Source organism: Heterodontus francisci, chromosome 5 (genome assembly GCF_036365525.1).
Source record: "Heterodontus francisci isolate sHetFra1 chromosome 5, sHetFra1.hap1, whole genome shotgun sequence".
NCBI classification, from domain to species: domain Eukaryota; kingdom Metazoa; phylum Chordata; class Chondrichthyes; order Heterodontiformes; family Heterodontidae; genus Heterodontus; species Heterodontus francisci.
In genome coordinates, this window is record NC_090375.1 from 75,803,381 (window position 1) to 75,826,765 (window position 23,385).

Consider the following 23,385-nt stretch of genomic DNA (forward strand, 5'->3'; position numbering starts at 1 on the left):
CTCCCTACTGTATATCATTGTGCCACCACCTCTGCTGGGTCTGTCCTGCCAGTGGGACAGGATGTACCCGGCGGTAGTGATGGCGGTGTCTGGGACATTGTAAGGCATGATTACGTGAGTATGTCGATGTCAGGCTGTTGCTTGACTAGTCTGTGGGACAGCTCTCCCAACTTTGGCACAAGCCCCCAGACTTTGCAGGGTTGGGTTTGCTGTTGTCGTTTCCGTTGCCTAGGTCGATGCCGGGTGGTCCGTCCGGTTTCATTCCTTATTGACGTTGTAGCGGTTTGATATAACTGAGTGGCTTGCTCAGCCATCTTAGAGGGCATTTAAGAGTCAAGCACGTTGCCGTGTGTCTGGAGTCACAGGTAGGCCAGGCGATTTCTTTCCCTAAAGAACATTCGTGAACCAGATAGGTTTTTATGACAATCGACAATGGTTTCATGGTCATCATTAGACATGCTTTTAATTCCAGATTTATTAATTGAATTCAAATTCCACTTTCTGCCGTGGTGGGGTTTGAACCCATGTCCTGAGCGCAATAACTTGGATCTCTGGGTTACTAGTCCAGTGACAATACCACTATGCCACCACCTCCCCTGTACTTAAAGTGAAGCCCAGATTTTATCTCTGAACAGGAATTGGGTGTGCAGAAGGTGAAACAGACTGCAATCTGTCTGGCCCATAGACTGTGAGGCCTGGCTGATTTTCCTGTTTCTCTTAGCGCACAAGGAATCCACACAGACATTTAAAAAAAACTTAACCTTGGTCTACTGTCTATTTTGCTCTATTTCTCCAGGTTCCACTGGTGGCTTTGGCACTGTGTGTGCCTCTCAATTTCTGGAACTAAAATCACATTGTAGCATCAATGACAACATCAACTTTAGCATGTTAAATCGGACCCTACCAGCCTGGGGCATGCAGTTAGGCCTCCAACACCTGAACTCTGCCTGGTTAAAATGTGTCATAAGGGATGTGAATGCATTACGAAGGTGGCAAAATCACTAACCCCCCACCCCCACCGCCATTCTAATAACCCATCTATCTTGTTAGTGTCCGGCTGGCTGTGTTAAAACTGGGACTTAAATCTTTACATAATGCGTAGCCTGTACTGCAAACACATACTGAGGTAACACAGTGTGTTATTGACTATCTTGTAGTGCAAAATTGTTTTAATGTTACATTTAGAGCCCTGAAAGATTGACAGGCGTAGCTAGTTTCTGTAAGTAATTTCTTTATATTGGCTATAAATCTACAAAATCTTTGAACTGAGCTTTGAACTGGAGTGGTTCAATGAATATTATTTGTTTAAATCTCTGGTATTTCCTGACTGTTTCACCCAAAGGACAGCAGAAGAAGTTACGTCAGGCTCCACTTAGTGGCAAAATGTACAGTTTCAGGTAAAGAAAATAATTTTTCAGATATCTTCCTATATGAAGTATGAGAAGGGTATTAGCTGATTGCTGCACTCTAGATAAGATAATATTCTTTGAGATCAGCATGATTGACTGATTCTTTGTTTAGTGTGGAATATTTGGCACCAAATGTATCTACAAAGCTTTTTGCAGTTTAAAAAGATGCCTAAAATCCTGCGTTGGAGTAATTTAAATAATATCTAGTTTAATACTTTCAACGTGATTAAAATATTTGTAGTTTCGACAGAGTCATTTCATATTATTGACCGATCAGGTTCCAATTTCACAAAACGGTATCCTTGTCATTTATCTGTGTCCACATTCTTCATTTTCATGAATTCAATTAGCTCGAAAATCTGAGGGATAGGATTTACAGCTTGTTGGTCCATCTTCCTTACTCAGAGATACTTAGGTCTTCATATATTCAAGATTTTACTTGTGAGTAATGAGGATAGTAACATATTCAAGCAATTTAATTCCTGTCGTCTAGATTATAATTAATAATGTGAATAATAATTAAAGAAACAGATAATGATTATTCAAATGTGCAGTAATAGGAGACAATGTCTGTAGTCACCTAGCTGAATATTTATGTTATATTTCCCTAATGATGCAAAATTTGAACTCAGCAGATACATTTGTATTGCCTGCATTTCACGCGTGATATACTTAAATACATTTGAAGTAAAAAGCTGAAAAACATTATTACAAAAAGAAATTATCAACGTTTATGCCAATGAATTAGAAATACTTTATGAATCAGGCTTTTGGAGATGCTACCATTCTAAGAAAATTAGTCCTGATTTTTGTCCATGTTTTTGGGCAGGAACGGTGTGGTAGTGGCTAGTGAATGAGTAGAACTTAAGGCCAGTCTCATTGTCATTCTGCTCACTGCCATTTTGATTAGAACCTTCAGATTTGCAGCCAAAGCTCCCACTAGAAGCAGTAGAAGTCTCTTTCTTGAATTCAAATCAGGGTCCTATGACAGCAATAGGACCCCAGGGTAAGTTTCAAGTACCACTGGGTGGAGCTTGGGATTCATACGTCTGTTTAATGGTACAGGATGTAGAGCAGCGTAACCAGTGGGCCTTAAAGGGACTGCAAGAGGCCATTCCAAAAATGGGGAGGTGGGTTTTAATGGCATTACTGCTCCTTTTAGCCCCACAAGAATTGACCCATCTGAAGCCACACCCTTCGCAGTCCTCTCCCTCTATTAAGTTAACAGCTGTGTAGAGGAGCTGCCAGTTTTCCCATCAATGGCATGCTCAGGCAGCTCACTGCAAATCTGGAAATTCGGCTGACCATTGGCATGTTTCAGGTTTCTGACTGCTTTCATTGAGTGGGTAACTGGCTTGCTCCACCTGCTTCCCGTCTGATAAAAAGGCTTGCATCAAAATCGGTCCCAGTAATTCTTAGAGTTAACTGAATGTCAGAAATGATAAAAGTAGTTTTGAATTTCACATCTCATGGCATAAACATGTACATCAACTTTTAAGATGGCACTGATTAAACAGAGATGTTAAAATATTGACAGTTCTATTTACTTTGATATAAAAATTATTCAATATTGAATGATGGCTGCAGTGTTGTGACTATGTATATGAATTGCTTGAACATTATTTAGACTATTTAAAATGTGAACCAATCAATGAAAACCTAGATGGTTCAATAATTTCTTTGCATGAAGAACAGTTTAATTCGCTGTAAGAGCCTTGAATGACAACCCATCATTACTTCTGGTCAATATGGTTCTGGTACCATAGGTTAAACTCCTGGATTTCCTTCTCACGTAAACGGCGTGACTTGCTGGAACGGCTTGACTTTGTAGACTGTGCTGACTTAGAGCTTTGACAGCGGGAAGATGTTCTCCTCATCAAGTTCTGAGAGATTGACCGATGGAGGTTTTTCATAGAGGATGAAGCTGCCATTGTCACAACCCATGGATGTTTCAAAGCTTGAGCGGCTGCCATTCTCTCATTAGGGTCTATTGTGATTAGCCTGTCAATGAAGTCCTTAGCAAGGTTAGAAACATTTGGCCATGGCTGTAAGGAAAGTACAACGTAAGGAAAGATCATTATTAATATAGAATATGCTGCAAAATAACAATTAATTCATTAAAGATAAAAAAAAGCCTGAACATCCATAGCAATGGCATCTCTTCCTACGCTTGCACATCACCCTGGGAGTCCATCAAGAATTCAATCCTTGACCTCCTTCTCTTCCGACCTGCATGTTGCTCTTTGGCAACATCATTGCCGACATGTACACTAATGACACTCAGATCTACCTCTTCACCGTACAAATGCACATCTTTCTTTATTTCTTTTCATACATCTTCTTTCTTCACTGCCTCTGTTTTGTCCTTGCCCAACATCAAGTCTTGGATGAGATAAAATCTCCTCCAGCCAAACACTGGGAAAACTGAACCCATCAACCCCACCATAAACTCTGTACCCTCATCACTGCCTCCATTCCCCTTTGCAGTTTTTGAGCTTAGCTTCTAACCCTATGCTTTCTTCCTCACAAAGACCACCTACTTCCACCTCTGTAACATTGCTCACCCCTGCCCTTATGTCAGCCCATCTGCTGCTGAAACCCTCATCAAGACTTTGTCACCTCGAGAATCATCTATTCCAGTGCTCTGCTGGATTGGTCTCCCATCTTCCAAACTTTTTAGACTTCAACACATCCAGAATTTTGCTACCTATATCCTGTCCCATACTAGGTCTGACTCGTCTATCATCTCTGTCCTTGGCTCCTGATCTCCCACCGCATCAAAATTCTGATCTTCATTTTAAATCCCTCCAAGTCCTTGCATTTCCTTCCCTCTGTAACCTCTCCAATCCTAAAACCCACCCTACCCCGAACTCTCCATTATTCTCACACTGATTTCTTATGTATCCCTTGTCTTCATCCAACACCCCTCTCCGCCCCCCTCATTGGCAACCATGCCTTCAGCCACCTAGATGTCACTGCCTGTCCACCTTCCTCTTGTTCTTTATGAACTTCTTTAAAATCCACCTTTTTAACCAAGTTTTCGTTACCCTTATTAACGTTTCCTCCTTTGACACCTTCATTTTTTTGATTATGCTTCTGTGAAGTGCATTAGGATGTTTTAAAGTCAATATGTGTGCAAGTATGTTGTGAATGCCAGAAACCGGAAATAAAAACAGAAAAACTGGAAATGCCAATGAGTTCAGTAAAGAGAAAAGTTAGGCTAATATTTTGAGTGGGACATTTAACTGGAACTGTAATGAAGAACCAGTCCCAAAATGCTAATCTACCCTCTCTCTTTCAGATGTTGACTTATTGGCTGTGCACTTCTCTTTTTATTTAATTTAGTAATCTGGCAAAGCAGAATATCAAAATTTATCGAAAAGATACCAATTGTTACTTAATTTCAGCACATTTGTATTAGTTAACAGGTTTCTGATGACGATAACAGATTTTAATAACACTGAACAATACTTTATTTTTATAATAGTTACTTATAATGGGCTAGATAATGGCGGTCCACCCGTGCGGACTGCACGTCGCAGAGCTGCCGCAATATTCAGCAAGGCGGCTCAGTTAAATGGCCAGGGCAGACCGTCCCCCCAATGACGGGGAGGGGGTGGGCGATCCGTCCCCGGCAATGGTGTCAGGCACCATTGTGCAGTTGTTGACGCTATTTTTAAAAGCTTCAAGCCCTTCCAATTAATTAAAATTTTTAAAGATGCAGTACTTCTAAAAAATGAAATAAATTTATCCTGACCCTCTCCCACCACCCCCCTCCCAATAACCATGGAAATAATAACTTACCCTCTCCCCCACCAAAACACGTATCTTGTGCTCCTGACCTCCTCCCCAAAGTTCATCAACTTTAAACTTTACCCCTTCCCACCACCCCCTAGACCACTGAAATTAGTTTTACCCCACTCCCCCCACCCCCACACTAAGAAACTTACCTGCTCCCCCCTCCCCACCAGTGTTCCGCCTTAGAACACCGGACGGAGTTCCGAAGGCGCAGGAGTGCCAGCCACTGGCACCAATATAGCACCGGAACGGACGGCAGGAGCGGGTAAGTAAATAATTCATTTCTTTTACTAATTTAACATATTTAAATTTTTGTCCCATTGCCAAGCAGCGGGGCAGCTGCCATGAGGCCTTGCTGCCGCCGGCAATATCGGGCTGGGCCTTCCCGGCATCAAGGCCCATGGTGGGCCTCTGCCCGAGGCATTTTCCGGCCTTCCCCGCCATGACCCCTGACATCGGGGGGCCTGTATAATCCAGCCCAATGACTCAAGTGTACATTTATTTCGGAAGGTGCAATGATGCATTGAATGGTAGAATAACAGTTGCCACTGATAATTCCCAACAATGAGAAGTCCTGATCACAGGAATTTGAAAAATGATGTGGCCTTTTGTATCTATTAAAATCAACAGTAAATTAGAGTCGAACTGTAAGGTAGTAGTATTTGCATTCTTTAATCCTAGTCAGTTTAAAATAGGAAGGATTAACTTGATAGTTGGACATAATGTAGAATAGTCCATAAGTATATAAAGTACATACAGAGAGCCCATCATTGATACACTGATGAGAAAGAAATGGGAATTGGTTACATTGGCAACTGTGATTCTAACTTCCTCTGGGTATGATGTGTAAAGAAGTCCTAAGCCTATTTTTGATAAACTGTTTTACATATTAGGCATAGCACACAAAGGAAATCTTCTCTTGCAGTTTTAATATAAAGTCTTGGTAAAATAATACCATATTAGTGGCATAATATTGTCATGTCAGAAGCAAGTGCTTATATCTGAATCAGGATATGAAGTACAGTCAGGAGATTACTTTAGATAAACAAAGGTGAGGAGAAAAAAAGCAATGTGTTCCCAGGCTACATGGTGGTGGTTTAGGCATGGCTCCAGTTCCTCACTATCTTATATCTTTTGTTCCATTCTTTAACGTGCATGTGAAGGGAGTGGTGGGGGGAAGGAATGCTGAAAGGATAGGCCTGAGCTTTGTATGTTTAAGAGTCATCATGGTCACACTGCTGACACTGTCCTGCTTTACACACAATAACCATTTTACGAATAATTGTGGTTTTTTTTTTAATGCCCCCAATATTTGGCCGAGTGGCAATAATCTAGAAAAAAATTGAATAGAATGGTGCCAGGTTCTTCTTTGTACCACACAGGATAGGCTGAATTTAGTGAGCCCGCTGTGGGTACCGATGGCCATTTTGCGCATCCGCCGCCATTCCCGGTGGTGAGATCATTAAATTCGGCCCCCTCATATTTCACAGGGAGATCAACGTGACAGCTCTTCTGGGGTCAGCCCCTCATCCCTATTGGGCTATCACATATAGTTAATGCTCCCGTTGCTCTCAGGGGTGTTAATGAGGGTGAGCTGTGAAAGAAGGTGGCCTGTGGCCAAGATGCAGGTGATGCCTAACCCCCTTTGCCATGGTAGTGCCACCCTCCCCATGCCTCATTTACTCCTGCATAGCCACTTGCAATCAGTAATAAAGAAAGAGGTGTGGAGCACTCACCTTGGAAGAACCCAGGAGATCATTGACCCTCTTGTGGCACTGTACCCAGTTATGGGGCATGACCCCATGGCTGCTGACCTCCTCAGTGATCTCCATCCAGGCTTGCTCGGTTAGGTGGGAGGAACTCTTCTTGCCATCGCTGGGGAAGAGAACCTTTCCCTTGCAGCCTGGAGGAGAATCTGGAGGAAGGTTTCACTAATTCATGGGGCTACACTGTGTCTTGGCTGAGCCATCCTATGGCGTCCTCCTCGGGGGGTTGGGAGGTCCACAGCCAAGGCAAAACGGGTCTCAGTTTGAAGCAGCTAGCAGCAAATGAATGCAAGGAAGCAACACAAGCAGGACTGGCAGGGCTGGCAGGGCTTTAAATATGGCATCAACACCTGCTCTGGAGTCATCTGAGTCTCTGTGAAACTGATAAAGAAACTGATAAAGAAAGGAAAAAGAGAATATGAATGCAAGCTAGCTAGAAACCTGAACGAGGACACCCAGGCCCCTTTGGGTATCAACACTTCCCAACCTCTCACCATTTAAGAAATACTCTGAATTTCTGTTTTTTCTATCAAAGTGGATCACTTCACACTTAATCACATTATATTCTATCTGCCATGTTCTTGCCCATTCACTTAGCCTGTCCAAGTCCCCTTGAAGCCTCCTTGCATCCTCCTCACAACTCACATTCCCACCTAGTTTTATGCCATCAGTAAATTTGGAAATATTACATTTGGTCTCCACATCCAAATCATTTATATAGATGTGAACAGCTGTGGCCCAAGCACTGATCCCTACGGTACCTCACTAGTAATAGCCTGTCATCCTAAGAATGACCCGTTTATTCCTACTCTTTGCTTTCTGTCTGTTAACCAATTCTCAACTGATAGCAGTGTATCCCATCTGCTCTAATTTTGTTCACTAACCTTCTGTGTGGGACCTTATCAAAAGCCTTCTGAAAATCCAAATACACCACATCCACTGATTCTCCTTTATCTATGTTACAAGTAACATCCTCAAAAAGCCCAGCATGTTTGTCAAACATGATTTCCAAGAGGGCTGTGGAAGCTCAACCATTAAGTATATTCAAGACAGAAATTGATAGATTTCTAGATACTAATGACATCAAGGGAGTGGGGGTAGTGGGAAAAAATAATACCATATTAGTGGCATAATTTTGTAATGTCAGAAGCAAGTACTTATATCGGTATCAGGATATGAAGTACAGTCAGGAGAATATTTTAGATAAACAAAGGTGAGGAGAAAAAAAAGCAATGTGTTCCCAGGCTACATGGTGGTGGTTTAGGCAAGGCTCCAGTTCCTCACTACCTTACTTCCTTTGTTCCATTCTTCAACGTGCATGTGAAGGGAGTGGTGGGGGGAAGGAATACTGAAAGGATAGTGGGGAAAAGAGGTAGATGATCAGCCATGATCTGTTTGAATGACGGAGCTTGCTCAACGGGCTGAATGGCCTACTCCTCCTATTTCCTATGTTCCTATCTTCCTCCAATAGGTTGATGGAATGAAAATCCTTCCTGTTGATGAAGGGTCCGTTGGAGCCTTGGGGGCCACATGTGTGCAATCTATCACATCTTGCACCTGGGGAATCCAGTGATGGCCCTGAATCCGATGGCCCTCTCAGCCTGACTGTCAGGGTTGGTCCGTAAGTACACAGTGTCGCCAGCCCTCTTGTAAAGGGCATTGGCCACCTCCTTGATGCAGCAGTGGGCTGCTGCCTGTGAGACCTCACACTCGTCCCCGGTGGATCCCTGGAATGATCTAGACATGTAAAAGTTAAGTGCCACTGTGATCTTCAGGACCTCAAATCCCGTAGGTCGCTACTCGTCCTGCAGCAGGGCATATAAGTCGGTGATGGTCTCTCTGGAGAGCCGTAGTCTTTGCTGACAATGCCGCTTGGGCATTTGGAGGTAGCTGATCCAAGTCTGGTACACTCTCCAGCACAGGTGAGCCCTTCTTGGCATGGCCGGCTGCTCTTGCTCTTGTCATGGAGCTACACGGGCAGGCACAGCTGCCTCTTGGCCCTCCCTCTGTCGGAGACACTGCATCACTCCACGGGAGTCCAAAAAGACAGGGTGTATGAGACTCATATCAGGTGACCAGTGGGGCGTCCAGAGGGCTGCAGAGACGACCCTGCCTGGCAAGTGAGGTTTTGCTACTTCTCCTGACTCTTCCCTGATAGCTCTCAGTGCCCACCCTTGCTGTTGGCCAACCCTCTCATCCAGCAGTATGGGCTTACACACATCTCACCCAACAGTTTGATCACCAGATACAGCCTCTCAAACCCAAGCCCCCCCACCCCCTTGCAGAGCCCTGAGACCCCGACACCCTTGCAGAACCTCCCGAGACCCCACCTCCTTGCACTGCTCCCGAGACCCTGACACCCTTATGGAGCCTTGAGACCCAACATCCTTACAGACCCCCCCCCCCGAGACCCCGATTCCCGTTGCAGACTCTCCAAGACCCAGAAGCCCCCCCCTTGCAGAGCCCCTGAGACCTCGACCCCTCTTGCAGAGCCCTCTTGACCTCGACCCCCACATCCCCCCTTGCAGAGCCCCCGAGACCCCGATACCCTGTTGCCCGCGAGACCCCCGACCCCCTTGCAGAGTCCCTGATACCCCTCTCTCCTCCCCCTGCTCCCTTGCAGAGCCCCCGAGACCCTGACTCCCCTGCCCTCTTGTAGAGTCCCCATTAACCCAACCCCCCCTTTGCAGTCCCTGAGACCCCGACCCCTCTTGCAGAGCCCCCAAGGCCACCGAACCCCCTGCAACCCCCCCTTGCAGAGGCCCTGAGACCCTGACCCCTACAGGAAGTATTTTCATTCCATCAACTTTCAACTTTGCATATTGGAGGAAGATAGGAACATAGGAAATAGGAGTAGGCCATTCAGCCCGTTGAGCAAGCTCCGTCATTCAAACAGATCATGGCTGATCATCTACCTCTTTTCCCCACTATCCTTTCAGTATTCCTTCCCCCCACCACTCCCTTCACATGCACGTTGAAGAATGGAACAAAGGATATAAGGTAGTGAGGAACTGGAGCCTTGCCTAAACCACCACCATGTAGCCTGGGAACTCATTGCTTTTTTTTCTCCTCACCTTTGTTTATCTAAAATATTCTGCCCCAGCGGGTCGGATGGTGGCATGGGGGTGGCGTAAAATTGAGCGGGAGGCTCTGGGATGCCTACCTGCTCTGCTCCTGCCTCCGGTGAACTTTACTGCAGTCGGTCGGGGGGTGGGGGAGGGGTGGTGGAAAATGGCTCGCCCGCCCAAGGGCTTAAGTGGCCGTTAAGTGGCCACTTAAGGGCCCTCGCCCGCCTCCACAGGTAATTTACACATGGCAAGCGGACGGCCTGGGAACGTGAAAGGCTGCCCAGCGATAGCTGCCAGCCTTTCCGCGCACCAGGGGAGGTGGCCATGGCAGTCGGGCACAGGATGCCCGATTGAGGGCCGTCCCCGCATCCTAACCCACCCCCGGGACCCATGACGCCCCCCCCCACTCCCCCCAAACGTCCACACCAGCCTCACCAAGGAAGGACTGATCCCCCTGGTGAGGCAAGCCCAACCTACCTCATCTCCAGGCTCCATGGTGTCGGCTGGGCTGCAGTCTCAGCCTCATCTCCCGCTCCCGGTGGCGCTGCCGGGTCTAAGAGCTACCACCCTGCTGATTGGCCGGCAGCTCACTGAGGTGGAGGTCCCACCTTGGGACAATTAAAGCTCGGGGGCCCGTAAAATATGGGACGGATCCCCAGGCTAGGCGGACGCGGGACGTAAAAGTCGGTGACGAATTCCCGTCCGCCTAAGGTAAAATCCAGCCCAATGTATTTAAAGTGAGTGTTCTACAATTTAAAATATATTCCTGTTGCATCGCAGCATCAATTCCACCTTGGTGCTTTTGCACGCTGACAAATCCGGAACCAACGTCACAATGATGGATATCTGGGCGGATGCTTCCGACGCGATTCCCGGTCCCCCCGTGCCACTTTAAACACACACACAAAATTCTGCCTGATGTTTCTAGAAAATAGTAAAATTATATGATCTCACCAATAAAAGTTCTAACGTAAAGATGTACAAAAGAATGCTTGCAGGGAATAAATAATAAATAAATACAACCTGTTAGATGTTGGGAGGTGTTGATTGCTTATTTAGATAATTCAACTGAAAGGCAACCATGCAAGACAATAAAAACCATAAGGTGCATAGACCACATGATAAAAATAAAACTGGTGCTCTTGTTCCATTGTTCTTACAGTAGAGATCTGAATATATTCACATGTACTATAATTTCTGCTCAGGCAACTCTGAGGAAGACAGTGGTAATTTATTTCAGGCATGTGTATTGTAGGCATAAGGAAGTGGTGATTTATGAAATAACTTGCATTTATATAGTATCTTACACAACCTCAAAATGTCCTAAATGCTTCACAGCTGATGAAGTATTTTTGAAGATGTTATGGCCAGGTAGTAAGGGGTGTGGTGGCTTCCACTGTTCACCTCTCAACTGACAGTAGCAAGTGTTCTTATTACTAGAGTTTTAACCCCTTGTGTTTTATTTGTTATATAAACAGACAGTGACAGGTTTTCTTGTAGGCTTAAAACAGAAGATTAATTATTTATTGAACAATGTTCATTTCCGAAATGGTCGCAACTGCATCCACACATGCATTCACTCTTGTGCACACACACGCACGTATACACAAGAGTAGATAGATGGAGAGGAAAAGGGTAAGTGGTTTGATGTGATGTAGGTATTCAGGATTCATGGTAAACCTGTTAAATCTTTTGGAGGACAGTTTCTCTTTTTATAATTGCAAGCCTGGGTTGTTTGTAGATTTTTCTGGTGGTTAAGACTTCAGTCTGGAGGTGGTGATCACTTTCAGTTCTGTGCTGCACTATGTTGAAGGATAGAATTCATAGCAGGGTTCCTTCGTTGATATTTGCTGAATCTCTCATTGCTCTCGGCTGGACAGGTTGTTGGTGATGTTGTGATCTCTCCTCTCTCTCTCTCCAGAGAGCTACTTTTTAAATTAAAAGTCTCTCACATGTTGCCTCTGTTAGGCGAGCAGTGCCTCCTCCCTGTAGTGACCAACAATGGACCAGGATGAGGCTACTTCACACCTTCTTTGTTTCAGAAGAGCCCATTCAATCCAAGAATGTGTCTTGATGGGTTCAGGATGGGTGTAAATGACACCTCTTTGCTTGCAATGTATCCTTTGGTCCATAATAGACAGTGAGATCTTGGGCAGCCATTTTCCAGCATATTGTCCATTTTTTAAAGAAAAAAATCAATTTTTATAACTCTTCAGTTTGGTTCTGTAGTTTCATCGCGGCACATCTTGTCAGCATTACAAAATATAATCACTCTTCTAATGTAGGGAAATGTGCCAGCCAAGTGGATGACAGACCAGTTAGCCAACAATCCCTTCAGAATATATTCCAATATGCATTTCAAAACCCATTCACTCCTGAATTATAGGTTAATAAGTTCCTGTCAGGTCATAGAGAAACAATGCTAAGCCATTGATCGGCAGAGGAATTATTTATTTACATTCTGAATCTAACCAATACAAGTGACTCTCTACAATGCTTGAAGCAAATACAAGGCTAGAAATTACTAATAGTCATATCAGTCTACGACATGACATGATTTCTCCTCCATTTAGTGGCTGCATAACCAATTTAAAATATATGTGTTAATGTTGGTGTTAAAATAATGGGCAAATAAATATCATTCTAATGCTTTCAGCTAGTATTGTCAAACTATAATCTCAAGGCTATGGGGTAAATTGTTCAACTTGGACTGCATCAGCTAGATGAAGGAAAAACTGCTACTTTGGATTACCTCTGTAGAAGGGAAGCAGAACAGAGTCCACGGTTCACTTCCTTACGGATGAATTGAGTTTGAAATTATTTGTTTGTGTAAGGTACAATGTAACGGTTTCAAGGTTTCATGAGGATTTGGCAGGAAAATCAAAGTCAGTGTGCATCCTTTGTAGTTAGGAAACCCAGGCATCAGATATCTAAAAGCACTAACTATGCATTCGCACTATCTACAGGACCTGGAAGATGTCTTAGTAATATGTATGAGTTCCTGTAGAACAGAAGCAAATGGGTGAAAACTGAAACTTTGATTGGGTAAAATGATGGGTGGAATCTTCCCACAGGTTTGGAGGCGGGACCAGGAGTAAAATTAGGAAATCATTTGTTGGGGCGGCTCCCTGATGCATTCACACCTCTGAGTGATTTTTCTGGAGACAGGGTGTGTCCGGCACTGGCTAACCGCCCAGTAGTGGTAGGTAGCTAATTATTATCAATTAAGTGCCCACTTAGGGGCAAATAAGTGATGCCACCGGTGGTGGATGGGTCCCCCGCTGAGGCTGAAGCCTGGCAGGTGCCTGGAGGCGACCCACGGCTGGCAGGCAGTGGGGTCAGCAAGACCTTCTTTAATTCCCACCCCCACCACCTGGAGCTGCGGGTGCCAGAGGGCCAGAACTGTGGCTGCAGGACATCTGTGGAGGGGCTCACCCTCTACACTAGCTTGGCAGCTGTGGCCACATTTACTTTCAACAATTGAAGAAATCTTCAGAGGGCGCCTATATCTTGAGGCACCCTCATGGTCTCCCTCCTACATTGGCAGCACCCACCTCTCCTGGTGGGGCTGCCGGCTACCCAAAGCCTCGGGCGCTCCAATTGGCCCTCATGCCTGTGGAGCCTGCCTGCCATCAGTAATTGGACAGGGGTCCTGGTGGCAGCCTGTTAATTGTCTGCCTCCAGGAAGATCGCACAGGCAGGTTGGACTCAGATACCATCGGGGTCGGGTCCCACATATGGTCCTGATGCCTGAGAATCTTCTTAGAGGAGAAGATCCTGCCCAATATTTCACATAAATAACCATTGTACTTTGTCAGTTGTTATTAGTAAACATACTCATCAAAGGCTTTTATGCAGTGTGTTGTTGCGACATGGATTAATTTCCTGGAAGAAAAAGTTGAGGCAGAGACCATTCCATACTTAAAAAAAAATATGGATACATATTTGAAGCAGAAGAAGATACAATGTTATGGTAGGGCCGTGAGCTTAGGTCTGGATTGCTGTATATGATTTCTATTTAGAGTTTAGTTGATTTTTGAATGGCTTTACTGTAGTGGGTATAGAGTGATTCAGTGAATCTCTAAAAAACCAGTTAACACTTTTTTTATCAGAGAGCAGGAGCAGGCATAAACAATTGACTAATCTGTTTCTGTGCTGTATACCTCCATGATTCTAAGTTGTGACATAATATAGAGAATATCTTTGCAAGATATGGATAACAGCCCACCCTAGCAAATATTTCCTGATTAATCACAGACCACGAAAGTGATATTTCAGAAAACAAAATGATGAGTAGTGTCAAAACTGCAAAAAAGGAATGATTATTTACACTCTTGACTCATAAAATACACTTAAAAATCAAATGGTTTCAAGTAAAATAGTAAAATTTTGTAAAAAGCTGTGTTTACAAAAATGCAGCTATATCAGTGCTGCCCTAAGAGCTCTGAATGTTATTTCTGAGTACCCAAGTCACAGTGGCTACACAAAGATCTTTGACTTCATGTTCATAATGCCCTAGATTTTCTGATCTGGTGGGAATCCTGCCAGTTTGGTGGTGGTACTACCTTAGTGTATCCCAGTCTCCCTGCACCTTACCCCAGCAGATCTTCCCAGGTCAGAATGCAGTATTGCTATGTTAATGATGACAAATGTGTCAGATGACATATTACTACTAAATGTCACCTCTGGCAGATAATCTTGAAAGTGGTAACAGAGATCAGAGTGACAGCAGACGGACTCCTCAGAACATTTCTGGCTTTAGTCCACCTCGAGACTGGGCCATTGCCTCCCTAAGAAATTGTACTACAAAGAACATGAAAAATAACATATGTAGCATAAAACATAGCACGTGGGTGGTATGGCAGATGAAGCAAAACAAATGCAAAACAGAGTTACAATTTGTTGTCACATCTTAATCAATAGTATTATAATAGTCTAATTTTAATAGTCTGCTTTTTTCCCCCAAAATACACTTTATTCATAAAAATCTGTAAAAAAATACATTACAAAAGAGTTCAAAACAGCACCAAGTTGACATTCCAAAAGTGCAAAGGAAATCAGTTTTCTTCAATACAAGAGTGCCTCACAACCCTTCCATTCCATTTTACCTGCCAAGTACATTTTACAGCAAAACCATATTTGCTGTATACAGCCCGAGGGCTTTCCCATGGGTCCAGCCCCTCAGTTTACTTTGGTGGGAGGACTTTACACAGTGGTCTTTCCCCATTGAGCCTTTGCTGCGGCTGCCCCAAGCTTTAGTGCGTCCCTCAGCACATAATCCTGGACCTTGGAATGTGCCAGTCTGCAACACTCGGTCGTGGACAACTCTTTGCACTGGAAGACCAGCAAGTTTCGGGCAGACCAAAGAGCGTCTTTCACCGAATTGATGGTCCTCCAGCAGCAGTTGATGTTTATCTCGGTGTGCGTCCCTGGGAACAGCCTGTAGAGCACAGACTCCTGTGTTACAGAGCTGCTTGGGATGAACCTCGACAAAAACCACTGCATCTCTTTTCACATCTGATTTGCAAAGACACATTCCTGAAGGAGGTGGGCAACTGTCTCTTCCCCACCACAGCCACCTCGAGGGCAGCGTGTGGAGGGGGCGAGACTCCGGGCATGCAGGAAGAATCTGACAGGGAGGGCCCTTCTCACCACCAGTCAAGCTACGTCTTGGTGCTTGTTTGAAAGTTCTGGTGATGAGGCGTTCTGCCAAAAGACTTTGGCAGTCTGCTCAGGGAACCATCCGACCGGATCCACCATCTCCTTTTCCCGTAGGGCCTTGAGGACATTCCGTGCAGACCACTGCCTGATGGATTGGTGGTCAAAGGTGTTTTCCCGCAGAAACTTACCCACGAAAGATAGGTGGTATGGCACGGTCCAACTGGATGGAGCATTCCGCGGCAATGTGACCAGACCCATCCTTTGTAACACCGGGGACAGATAGAACCTCAGCACATAGTGACACTTGGTGTTTGCATACTGGGGCTCCAAGCACAGCTTGATGCAGCCGCACACGAAAGTGGTCATCAGGATGAGGACAACGTTAGGTACATTTTTCCTGCCCTTATTCAGTGGTTTGAACATCGTATCCCTCCGGACCCGGTCCATTTTAGATCTTCAGATAAAGCGGAAAATGGCTCGGATGACCGCCATGGCACAGTAGTGGGGTATGGGCCAGACTTGCGCCACACACAGCAACAACGTGTGCGCTTCTCACCTGATAACCAGGTTCATACCCACAACGGAGAGAGATTGCTGCAGCAACAGCAGTTTACATTAATTTCAAAATCCAACCATGCCTCACACGAATGAGCTGCTTCAATTACTCATTACAGTAAAGGTGAGTTCCATCCCTGGGATAGCTCTCATGCCAAGTTTCTACCAGTATAGCCACAAATAGGATTCACAATCCTGACATGGTACTGCTTTGACTGCCACCATTATCATCTTGCTGCTTGCTGATCCCTGTTACCTGTTGTCTTTCCTTATTTCCATTTACAACTCCTCCCCAAAATCTGCCTTCCCTCTTTGCTAATTGCCACTACTCCTATGAGTTGCCATTCACTCTCTCGCTACACCAGTCAACACTTCCCCATGCTTATGTGTACACATACTTCCGATAGTTAGCATCGAAAATAAGCATGTCTGCGCATGTAACCAGGTGCAGATTACTTTATTGACAGCTATACACCTCATTTTTCACTGAAGTCATAGTGCTAAGCAAGTTGCACCTCCTTGTTTTGTCACTTTGTTAGCCAGGAAATTCACACATTCTTGTGACACAACTTTTTTGATGAAAGAAACTCACACACTTATTCACTTATTGTTAAGGAAGTGTCATTGATAAGAATTTATTTCTTGTGAATATTCTTGGCAGAAAAATATTGAGTATTTCTGCCTCTGGTATAAATTGGACACCTCCACTAAAGCCACAAAATGTGCACCATTAAATGTTGTCTGAGTTACAGCTGTGGATGAGATGTTACAGCACTGATATGGAATGCTGACAAGTAGCATTGGTCAAATAACCGGTAGTAGTTGAAAATGTGAAAACGATAATTAGAAAATAAGTGTCAACACAGAACCAACAATTATATAGCATCATACACTTCCTCAGGATGTTCCAAACTATTTCACAGACAATGAAATGCTTTGAAATGTAGTCACTGTTGTTATGTAGGCAAATGCAGCACAAAGCATGATCCCACAAATAGCAATGAAATAAATGACCAGATACTGTAATCTGTTTTCGGTGATATTGATTGAGAGGCAAATACTGGCCTGGGCACCAAGATAAACAGCCATCCCATCCTCCTGCTCTTCTTCAAATAGTACTATGGGACGTTGAGTAAGCAGGTGGGGCCTTCATTTTATGCTGCCCCTGAAGACACCTCCAACAGTGCAGCATTCCCATGGTACTGTGTTCAAGTGTCAACCAAGATCATGTACTCCAACATTCAGAGTGGGACTTGAACCGTGCTGACTCAGATCTGAGGGTGCTATCACTGAGCCAGGGCTAATACTTCAAAGTTACTGTTAAGGATTACAAACTTATAGCACTTTTCCTACAGAAAATATATACAAAGGTGCACAATATTGAAAAATTGTGGGATTTTTTATTTCTTTTGCAAAAGATTCTGTTGTGAGGATTTCTTATATAACCCATAACTTAGCTATTATTTCAAAAATCATTTATTATAGTTTACAAATTGATTATGGTTCTGGATCTTCTGAGCCATTGACTAAGTAAATCAGGTAGGTTTACTTTGGGCAAAAGCAAATACTGCAGATGCTCGAAATCTGAAAAAGAAGCTGGGAACACTCAGCAGCATCTGTGGAGAGAAAAATATAGTTAATGTTTCAGATTGATGACCTTTTGTGGAAGAAGTTAGAGATTTAACTTTTTATAAGCAAGTACAGAGTCAAGGACAATTGGGGGGGGGGCAGGGAACATGTGGGTGCACAGGGCAAATTCTGTGATAGGATGGATGGCAGGAGTGATTAAATGATGAAAGAGATGATAAGTGGGGTGGGGTGGTGGGGGGGGGGGGGGGGGGGTGGGGGGAGGTGGTGCGGAGTTGGGGGGGAGGTTGTGTAAAGGGAAGCGATGCAACACCTGCCCTTTCATCTCTTCCCTTCCCGCTGTCCAGGGCATCAAATGCTCCTTCCAGGTGAAACCACAATTTGCTTGTATTTTTTTTAATTTACTATATTGTATTTGCTGCTCACAATGCAGTGTCCTCTACATTGGGGAGGCTGAATGCAGGTTGGGTGTTCGTTTTGTTGAACACCTCTGTTCAGTCTGAAAACGTGGCCCTGAGCTGCCAGTCACTTACCACTATAATTCTTGAACCAGCTCCCACTCTGTCCTCTCTGTCCTTGACCTCCTATAATGTTACAAGTAAGCTCAACACAAGCTGATTGAACAGCTCAACTTTTTATTAGGCACTATAAAATCTCTTGGCCTCAACATTAAGTTTACCAATTTCAAATCATAACCACTACTCCCATTTTCTCGGATAACAGGTGCTGTTAATATATTTGATGTTGCCATTTACAGCTCCTCTGGACCCATCTTTTGTTTCTTTCTTGTCTCATTTCCACCCTTCTTTTGCCTTGCACTATCATCCCTTTGGTCACTTTTTTTATTTGTTTGTGGGATATGGGCATTGCTGGCTAGGGCAGCATTTATTACCCATCCCTAATTGCCCTTGAGAAAGTGGTGGTGAGCTGCCTTCTTGAACAGCTACAGTCCATCAGATGTGGGTACATTCATAGTGCTGTTAGGAAGGGAGTTCCAGGATTTTGACCCAGTGACAGTGATAGAACGGCGATATAGTTCCAAGTCAGGATGGTGCGTGGCTTGGAGGGGAACTTGCAGGTGGTAGTGTTCCCATGCATCTACTGCCCATGTCCTTCTAGGTGGTAGAGATCGCGGGTTTGGAAGGTGCTGTCGAAGGAGCCTTGGTGAGTTGCTGCAGTGCATCTTGTAAATGCTACACACTGCTGCCACTGTGCAACTGTGGTGCAGGGAGTGAATGTTGAAGGTGGTGGATCAGGTACCAATCATGCAAGCTGCTTTGTCCTGGATAGTGCCAAGCTTCTTGAGTGTTGTTGGATCTGCACCCATCCAGGCAAGTGGAGAGTATTCCATCACACCCATGACTTGTGCCTTGTAGATAGTGGACCGGTATTGGGGAAACAGGAGGTGAGTTACTTGCAGAATTTCCAGCCTCTGACCTGCTCTTGTAGCCACAGCATATAGATGGCTGGTCCAGTTCAGTTTCTGGTCAATGGTAACCCCCAGGATGTTGATAGTGGGGCATTCAGCTATGGTAATGCCATTGAACACCAAGGGGAGATGGTTAGATACTGTCTTGCATGAGATGGTCATTGCCTGGCACTTGTGTGGCGCGAATGTAACTTGCCATTTTTCAGCCCAAACCTGGATGTTGTCCAGGTCTTGCTAAATCTGAACATGGGCTGCTTGAGAAACTGAGGAGTCATGAATGGTGATAAACATTGTGCAATCATCAGCGAACATCCCCACTTCTGACCTTATGATGGAGGGAAGGTCATTGACGAAGCAGATGAAAATGGTTGGGCCTAGGGCACTACCCTGAGGAACTCCTGCAGTGATGTCCTGGGACTCAGATGATTGACCTCCAACAACCACAACCATCTTCCTTTGTGCTTGGTATGACTCCAACCAACGAAGAGTTTTCTCCCTGATTCCCACTGACTCCAGCTTTGCACGGGCTCCTTGATGTCATACTCAGTAAAATGCTGCTTTGATGTCAAGGGCAGTCACTGTCACCCCACCTCTGGAGTGCAGCTCTTTTGTCCATGTTTGGACCAAGGCTGTAATGATGTCAGGAGCTGAGTGGCCCTTGCGGAACCCAAACTGAGTGTCACTGAGCAGGTTATTGCTGAGCAAGTGCAGCTTGATAGCACTGTCGACGACCTCTTCCATCACCTTGCTGATGATCAAGAGTAGACCGATAATTGGATTTGTCCTGCTTTTTGTGCACAGGACATACCTGGGCAATTTTCCACATTGCCAGGTAGATGGAGTGTTGTAGCTGTTCTGGAACAGTTTGGCTAGGGGAGCGGCAGGTTCTGGAGCACAAGTCTTCAATACTATTGCTGAATGTTGTCAGGGCCCATAGCCTTTGCAGTATCCAGTGCCTTCAGCCGTTTCTTGATATCCGGGCATCTGTGATGCTGGGGACTTCAAGAGGAGGCCGAGATGGATCATCCACTCGGTACTTTTGGCTGAAGATGGATGCAAATGCTTCAGCCTTGTCTTTTGCACTGATGTGCTGGGCTCCTCCATTGTTGAGGATGGGGATATTTGTGGAACCTTCGCATCCTGTTAGTTGTTTAATTGTCCACCACCATTCACGACTCGATATGGCAGGACTGCAGAGCTTAGATCTGATCCGTTGATTGTGGGATCACTTAGCTCTATCTATTGCATGCTGCTTAATCACTCCTCCCTTCCATCCCACCCCACCCATCCCTTTTGTTCTTTCTTCCCATTGGCCTCCTTCTTTCCTGGCTCTGTACTTGCTTATAAATTGTTAAATCTCTAATTTCTTCCATTTCTGATGAAAGGTCACTAAACTGAACCGTTGACTAGGGTTTTATCAGTTCCCAGGAGGCAGGTTGGAAGGTGGGAGGGGCGAGTAAAATCACAAGGAGTCTCGTCAGATTGGATCCTCGACACAATCTGCCATCGTGGCATTTTTCCGACACTGGGACTGAAAGCGGCGTCTGCCTGTCCCAAGGAGACGAGCAGCCAATTTCCATAATTAAAGGCCCAATTAAGGGATATTTTACGGTACCGTCGGTATTTTTGCTGATGGCGGATTGACCTCATTGCTGCGTGGGAGGCGACCTTCCTGAGGCAGCCCAGGACGGAAGGTTTAATGGAACAAAGAGGGGGTCGCGGGCAGGGAAGGCAACCCTCAAGGCCCCAACAATTTTCCCGGAGGGGTTTCTCCTCTGACATTGGGCCCATGATTTTTAAAACATATTTTTCCTAACCAGCTGTAGGCTTGAGGTCTCCTGCATTCCTCAGCAGTGACCATCTCTCCCGGTGGCACTGCTGAGGCTTCAGGGCTGCCAGTTCTATGATTGGGCCGGCAGCATCAGGAGCCTGTCCACGGCCCATTGGCGGCCAATTCGGAGGCTGCCTGTGGTAAAATTGCCCAGAAAATCCCACTGCCAGCAAGCGTGGGCTTGGGACTGCTTTTAACCCTGATGTCGGGTCCAACTTCCCTTGTAAAATTCAGCCCATTAAATCTGTTTCTCTCTCCACAAGTGCTGCCTGACCTGCTGAGTGTTTCCAATATTTTCTGTTTTAAGTTTACTTTGAAGTTGCTTCTGGCTGCATGAAACATGCGCATTGGAGCCAATGGCTCTAGTGCAGCACTAAACCAGTAACAGAGTAGTTTACAAAAAAATGTTTCTGGAACAGAGGTAGTTTACACTATGGAGTGCAGCCAAGGATGTGCAACCTGCACTCTGCTGTCAACTCCGCTCCTGTAAAAGTGGAATGGAACAGAGACTGTTCCTTAATACAACAAAATAACTGGCTTCATTATTGCAATATACGTGCTTATTATCCATATTGTGGAGAAATCTAGAGATGTTGGACTTGCAGTAAAGGTCGTGCTGACTACATTGAGAAGAGATACCTGTTAAAAGCTCAGAAATCAGCAGAGAGAGGATAACTTTGTGATATCACAAATCATTTTACTGTCAATTTTAATGGATAGAAACATATTTCTGTTCATTACTTGACTAAGGTGCCAACATTATAATCATGATTCTTCTTTAGGGTTGTCTGTTTTTAAAAATATCTGTTTGCTCCTCCCCTTTTTCTATTTGTATTAATATACTTGTTTGCCTTTAATTTTCCAGCTTTGAAGAATTGTTTGCACTCGAAATGTTAAGATGTCTGTTCTCTTCACAGGTGTTGACTGACCTGCTGTGTGTTTCCAGTAATTTCCGTCATAGTTTTACAATTCCAGCATCGGCAATATTTTGCTTTTCTTTTAATTCGGGCAAGTTTTCACTTCATTGCTCTGTTGCTGCAGTGTAAATAACACAGTGTACCGCACTTGCAATGGGTCTACTATGAAAACCACTGTATAACGCAATGCATTGTTGAGCTCTTAAATTATCGTCTTAATCTTCTTCCTTTTACTGAATAACTACAATGCCTTCCCTGTTTACCAGAGAGTACAGTGACTCCATTCACCACTTCATTTCACTACTGACATCAAGTATATTTAAACTCTGCAAATATTCCATGTTCAAGCAGCAACAAAATTATACTTTGCAATGATATTGACTAATTAGTTATAGAAGTCACGAAGTAAGGACAATCTGATCACCATGTAATGCTGTTTTCTTTGCCAATTACCCTTATATTAAGTAAATGGCTATTTCTATAGACGGTGGCTCTGAATTTCCTTGGGTGCTGGGGTGACTTTCCAGCACAATTGTGTTGGGGATGGACTGTTGGGGGTAGAAACTTAGGTAAAACTTGGAAAGACTTTGGGGGAATTTAAATGCCAAAATGTGTTGGCTTGGATCATATGGGAAGTAAAAATATAAAAAATTTCAAACCCGAGTCCAAACCACCTTGAACCTGACCACTTCTGATTTTAACAGAGTTGGGATGGGAACTGGTGAACAACCTGGTCCCGGGAGGCGAGTACCTCAGATTTTTTTTCTTGGTTCCTGCTTTAATGTTGGCCGACTAGGTTTTATAGGCCTAGGGAACCTGGCAACTAAAGGGAGGCAAGGATTGCTGCATTGAACAAGTAAGTACTTTTCCAGCAGTGCTTGTGAGCCAAGTGCAGCAGAAGTGCTTTCTCTAGCCCACCAAGGAAACCTGTTAGCCTATCAGTGATTGAATCATGATAGTGGGAAGGTCAATGTTCTCCATGGCCCCCTGTGATCTTCTCAACAGCTCCCCTGACCTCTCCAGCAACGTCCCCCTCCTCCATCGATGCCCCTTCCGACCCCAATCTCCATCCATCCTCCATGCTTTCAGACTATGGTCTGGTGCTGCAGCTTACCCACCCGACAGCCAGTCAGCCTCCTAATTTGGCTGGCTGAGGCTGGGAAAAGGATTTCAAAAACGGTAATCACGTCCTGCCATTAAATTCAGCAAAACCTGAGGGAAACCTGTTCTTCTGGATTTTCCAGCGACAAAATTGGACCCCCCCAGCCCACTCCTTCTCCACCTCCCTGTAAATATCGGGACCATTGCCTCTGCATTTAGGATGTCAGCTGGGAATTTCCACAGGGAGTGGTAGAGGTCACAGT

At 44.8% G+C, this 23,385-nt stretch overlaps 1 protein-coding gene across 3 annotated transcripts in view; it reads right to left on the minus strand.

Annotated features, from left to right (window-relative positions):
- Positions 1–1,896: 1,896 nt before the first annotated feature.
- The window catches only part of LOC137369920 (serine/threonine-protein kinase H1-like), a 120,659-nt gene continuing 99,170 nt past the window's right edge, over positions 1,897–23,385 (minus strand). Inside the window, exon 4 of one of the 3 annotated variants that reach the window (XM_068031657.1) lies at positions 1,897–3,454. In XM_068031657.1, the coding sequence (XP_067887758.1) occupies positions 3,143–3,454 (312 nt within the window). In that variant the 3' untranslated portion in view covers positions 1,897–3,142. The remainder of the gene's footprint in view (positions 3,455–23,385) is intronic. The other 2 variants (XM_068031658.1, XM_068031660.1) reach the window with 2 other exon arrangements.